This window comes from Rhinopithecus bieti, unplaced genomic scaffold, assembly GCF_001698545.2.
Source record: "Rhinopithecus bieti isolate Rb0 unplaced genomic scaffold, ASM169854v2 scaffold_42772, whole genome shotgun sequence".
Classification (NCBI taxonomy): domain Eukaryota; kingdom Metazoa; phylum Chordata; class Mammalia; order Primates; family Cercopithecidae; genus Rhinopithecus; species Rhinopithecus bieti.
Window position 1 is genome coordinate 1439362 of NW_016818842.1, and position 5647 is coordinate 1445008.

General features: G+C 56.2%; 1 protein-coding gene and 1 pseudogene across 4 annotated transcripts in view; both read left to right on the forward strand.

Moving 5' to 3' along the window:
* The window catches only part of ORAI2 (ORAI calcium release-activated calcium modulator 2), a 24227-nt gene extending 20344 nt beyond the window's left edge, over positions 1–3883 (forward strand). For all 3 annotated transcript variants that reach the window (XM_017857612.1, XM_017857613.1, XM_017857614.1), the window contains one exon: positions 1967–3883. In XM_017857612.1, coding sequence (XP_017713101.1) covers positions 1967–2506 — 540 coding nt within the window. In that variant the 3' untranslated portion in view covers positions 2507–3883. The remainder of the gene's footprint in view (positions 1–1966) is intronic.
* Positions 2649–3883, forward strand: LOC108518905 (uncharacterized; annotated as a pseudogene). The gene has a single exon (XR_001882484.1). The product of XR_001882484.1 is annotated as an uncharacterized LOC108518905 (transcript).
* Positions 3884–5647: the final 1764 nt, after the last annotated feature.

Below are 5647 nucleotides of genomic sequence, written 5' to 3' on the forward strand. Positions count from 1 at the left end.
CGCCATTCTCCTGCCTCAGCCTCCCGAGTAGCTGGGAGTACAGGCGCCCGCCACATCGCCCGGCAGTTTTTTGTATTTTTTAGTAGAGACGGGGTTTCACAGTGTTAGCCAGGATGGTCTCGATCTCCTGACCTCGTGATCCGCCCGTCTCAGCCTCCCAAAGTGCTGGGATTACAGGCTTGAGCCACCACGCCCGGCCTTTTTTTTTTTTTAAAACAGGGATGGCTTAGGTCTAGGAGGGAAACATAGTGGGTAGAAGAATCTTCCCCTGGCTTCTTTCTTGCTGGAGTACAGTGGCATGATCTCCACTCACTGCAACCTCTGCCTCCTGGGTTCAAGCAATTTTCCTGCCTCAGCCTCCCGAGTAGCCGGGATGACAGGTGCCCGCCACCAGGACCAGCTAATTTTTTGTATTTTTAGTAGAAACCGGGTTTCACCATGGGGGCCAGGCTGGTCTCCAACTCCTGACCTCAAGCGATCCACTTGCCTCGCCCTCCCAAAGTGCTGGGATTACAGGCGTGAGCCACCACGCCTGGCTGACCTCACATTTCAAGACACCATGCAGAGCCTGCCATTCCTTGGTTTGTTTGTTTTAGACCATACCTGCTGTAACCTATGACTGTGATTGATGATTTTGCTTCCTCAGGAGGCCCAGCCATGCCTCCTTTCCCTCCTCACCCTCGGCCTCACTTCCGTCACTTTTCCTGGGCTTTAGAGATGCTGGCTCTCACTGGGCTTTTGGCCTCTGCTGAGGAGGCACCACGTGGTCTGTCTGAGGCCTTCCAGGTGTGCAGCTCTGAGTCTGGGGACTGTCGGCAGTTTCAGTTGTTATGTTTTAAAAGGGTAGTTTTTTTTTTGTCAAGATGGGCTCTCACTATGTTGCCTAGGCTAGTCTAAACTCCTGGGTTCAAGCGATCCTCCTGCCTCTGCCTCCCAAAGGAAGGAGTACAGGCATGAGTCATCGCGCCTGGCCAGTTTTTATCTTTGAAAGGTCAGTTTCCTTTTTTTGTAGAAACGAGGTCTCGCTCTGTCACATGGGCTGAAGTGCAGTGGTGTGATCCTAGCTCATTACAGCCTGGATCTCCCGGGTTCAAGCGATCCTCCCACCTCAGTCTCCCCAGTAGCTGGGACTACAGGCGTGTGCCACCATGCCCGGCTAATGTTGTATATTTTTTGTAGAGACACGGTCTCCCTCTGTCCCCCAAGCTGGAGTGCAGTGGTGTGATCGGGGCTCACAGCAGCCTGGAATTCCTGGCCTCAAGTGATCCTCTTGCCTCAGCCTTCCAAACCACTGGGATTACAGGCATGAACCATTGTACTCGGCCAGTTTTTCCCTCCCTCCCTCCTCCCTTCCTTCCTTCCTCTCTCTCTTTCTTTCTTTTTCCTTTCTTTTTTAAACTTTTGTGGCTTGTTTTGTTTTGAGACAGAGTCTCATTTTGTCGCCCAGGCTGGAGTGTAGTGGCGCGATCTTGGCTCACTGCAACCTCCGCCTCCCAGGTTCAAGCGATTCTCCTGCCTCAGCTTCCCGAGTAGCTGGGATTACAGGTGCCTGCCACCACGCCCGGCTACTTTTTGTATTTTTAGTAGAGACAGGGGTTCACCATGTTGGCCAGGCTGATCTCCAACTCCTAGCCTCAAGTGATCCACCAGCCTTGGCCTCCCAAAGTGCTGGGATTACAGGCGTGAGCCACCACACTGGCCTCTTCTGTACTGCTGAGATTTTTTTCTCAGTGCAGTCTTCTTTAGCTAATTAGAACGAACGAAAATGTGAAACATTTGATCAGTGAGGAGGTTGCCCTCTGGTCTTCAAGGGCCCAGAACATGGGTGAGTCCCGCCAGCAGGAGAGCCCATGGCTACCCTGTCCCCCGAACCTGGCCCAGCCCCTGCTCTGCCTGGCAGGTGGCCCTGGTGGGGCCACGCCTTGCCCTCCCCACACCCAGCACCACCTGTCTGCTGTCCCCACAGGTGGCCATGGTGGAGGTGCAGCTGGAGACGCAGTACCAGTACCCTCGGCCGCTGCTGATTGCCTTCAGTGCCTGCACCACGGTGCTGGTGGCCGTGCACCTGTTCGCCCTCCTCATCAGCACCTGCATCCTGCCCAACGTGGAGGCGGTGAGCAACATCCACAACCTGAACTCCATCAGCGAGTCTCCGCATGAGCGCATGCACCCCTACATCGAGCTGGCCTGGGGCTTCTCCACCGTGCTAGGCATCCTGCTCTTCCTGGCCGAGGTGGTGCTGCTCTGCTGGATCAAATTCCTCCCCGTGGACGCCCGGCGCCAGCCTGGTCCCCCGCCCGGCCCCGGGAGCCACACGGGCTGGCAGGCCGCGCTGGTGTCCACCATCATCATGGTGCCCGTGGGCCTCATCTTCGTGGTCTTCACCATCCACTTCTACCGCTCTCTGGTGCGCCACAAAACGGAGCGCCACAACCGCGAGATCGAGGAGCTCCACAAGCTCAAGGTCCAGCTGGACGGGCATGAGCGCAGCCTGCAGGTCGTGTGAGGGGCTGAGGGCTGGGGCTAGGGGCGGCCCTGCACCCGGGAGCCCGCAGAGGCAGGGATTTGTCAGATGCAGACATTTTGCAAGGCTGCCGGGTAGTTCAAGACCAAAGTTTTCCTCTTGTCTTAATACCATAAGGACTGGATGACTTCTTCTGAGATGGAACCATCTGGTTCAACGAGGGACTGTGTTGCTAAGAGCATTGGGGGCAAAACCAGGCTGGTTCCTTGGCCTCAGGGTTTCCTGGGTCGGGGACACAGTGAAGAGGCTACAGCGGGATCTGCCCATCAGTCCTGGGCCAGGAGGGCCTCCAAGTAGCACCCAGTGGGTGCTCAGACCCGGCATGCGTGGCTGGCGGGCCTGGGAGAGCCAGGGCAGGGTTTTGTTTTCAGAGAATGATTGCCCCAGAGACCCGTGATGGGCTTCGTGGATGCCGAGTGGCCCGTGTGACAGTGATGACACGAGGGCTGCGGCATTTGACTGGGTGCAGGTGCACGGCAGGGCTTGGTGCTTCCCTGCCTAGCCCTGGAGGAAGCTGGGTGGCCTGGCTTCAGGGGAAGACAGGAGCCAGGACACACGCCAGCCCAGCAGGTGCGCAGGGTGCTGCAGCCCTCAGCAGTGGTGTCAGTCCCCCGGGGATGTTTCCAACGAGGGGGCGGCCTGGCTGAGCCGGAGGAGACATGTTCACGGCATCTACGAGACACCCCCATGAGGAAGTTGAGTTATTTGAGGGCTGCTGCAAAGTACACTAGGCTCAAATTCTCTTTTCTCAGCCAGAGAGAGCCCTGGCCACATGGACTCAGAGGGGCCACCGGGGTGGGGAAAGGACCCTTCCCCGCCCCCCCGCCCCAGCCAGCGGCCTCCAGCTGTCAGCCACAGAATGGTCTCTGAGGCTGGCTCAGCCACTCCCCCTGGGCTGTGGCAGCCCGAGGCGGAGGCTCTGGCTCAGGCCCCGGAGCCTGTGCAGCTTTCTGTGGCCCCAGGCAGCAAGCGGACATCCTGGGGGACTTCCTGTCTAGGCAAGGCCATTGGCCTGGCCTGTGGATAGTGGGGCCAGGGGTTGGCCCAGGCCAAATGGGTGCCCTCCTTGTTATGACACCGAGTGACTACAAGGGAGGCAAGACCCCTCCAGGCCTCTCAGCCGACACTGGGTCCCACCACACACGGTGACTGCACTGTGCAGTGCAGGTTCTGGCCTTTTCCCTAAGGGCATCTGGTAGACCCAAAGCCACACTCTTGGGCCGTGCACGCACGCCGCAGCACCAGCTTCCCTGAGCTGCTTGTACAACCAACCACCTTTCCCCTCATTTCCAGCTGTAACCTGGAGAGCCAGCCATGCCTTGTCTTTTGTTCTCATAGTCACTGGGGCCAGGCGTGGTGGCTCATGCCTGTAATCCCAGCACTTTGGGAGGCCAAGGTGGGTGGATCACCTGAGGTCAGGAGTTCAAGATCAGCCTGGCCAACATAGTGAAACCCCACCTCTACTAAAAATACAAAAATTAGGCCGGGCGCGATGGCTAACGCCTGTAATCCCAGCACTTTGGGAGGCCAAGGTGGGCGGATCACTTGAGGTCAGGAGTTCGAGACCAGCCTAGCCAACATGATGAAACCCCGTCTCTATAAAAAAATACAAAAAATTAGCCGGGCGTGGTGGCAGGCGCCTGTAGTCCCAGCTACTCGGGAGGCTGAGGCAGGAGAATGGCGTGAACCTGGGAGGCTGAGCTTGCAGTGAGCCGAGATCACGCCACTGCACTCCAGCCTGGGCAACAGAGCGAGACTCCATCTCCAAAAAAAACAAAACAAAACAAAACAAAAATTAACTGGGTGTGGTAGCGGGTCTGTAGTCCCAGCTACTCAGGAGGCTGGCTGAGGCAGGAGAATCGCTTGAACCTAGGAGGCAGAGGTTGCAGTGAGCCGAGATCATGCCATTGCACTACAGCCTGGGCAACAAGAGCGAAACTTCATCTACAAAAAAAAAAAGTCACTGGGCTTCTTCATGCTCTGATCACATCTCTTGTAAAAGCTTAAGCTCTCTCTGGGGTCCGGGTTGGCTGTGCCGTGGAATTCTGGGTGGCCTGGTTGAGGTCTCTGGAAATGTGGCTGCAGCAGAGAACAGAGACCCTACCACTCAGTTCCCCGTGCTGAGGGGCCCTTGGGGAGTCATGCTGAGGGTCCCCACGAGAAAGTTGTGGCATCCTCAGGGGCCGGAGAAGAGCCCTGTGTCTTCTGAGGGGTTCATCCTTTGTGTCCCCTGCAGACATCTGTCTGGGACCCTTGCCCTCCAGCACGTCTGTACTTTCCTGCAGCCTGTAGAAACACCTCTTATGGTTTAATAGGTGTTTGCTTTGCTAAAGAATGTCAATGTTGGCCAGGCGAGGTGGCGCACGCCTGTCATCCCAGCACTTTGGAAGGCCGAGGAGGGAGGATCACGTGGGCCTAGGGGTGTGAGACCAGCCTGGGCAACATAGCAAGACCCCATCTCTAAAAAAATTATTTTAAATTAGCCAAGCCGGGTACAATGGCTCATGCCCGTAATCTTAGCACTTTGGGAGGCTGAGGTGGGCAGATCACTTGAGATCAGGAGTTTAAGACCAGCCTCGGCAACAACATGGTGAAACCATCTCTAGTAAAAATACAAAAAATTAACTGGGTATGGTGGCGGGTACCTGTAATCCCAGCTACTTGGCAGGCTGAGGCAAGAGAATTGCTTGAACCCAGGAGGCAGAGGTTGCAGTGAGCCAAGATCATGCCACTGCACTCCAGCCTGGGTGACAGAGCAAAACTCTGTCTCAAAAAATAATTAATAAATAAAATAAAAATAAATTAGCTGGGTGTGGTGGTTCATGCCTGTAGTTCCAGCTACTTGGGAGGCTGAGGCAGGAGGATTGCTTGAGCTGGGGAAATAGAGGCTGCAGTGAACTATGATTGCGCTACTGGCCGGGCACGGTGGCTCACGCCTGTAATCTCAGCACTTTGGGAAACCGAGGTGGGTGGATCACTTGAGGTCAGGGGTTCGAGACCAGCCTGGCCAACATGGTGAAACTCTATCCCTACTAACAATACAAAAAATTAGCTGGGCATGGTGGTGCTCACCTGTAGTCCTGGCTACTTGGGAGGCTGAGGCAGGAGGATTGCTTGAGCTGG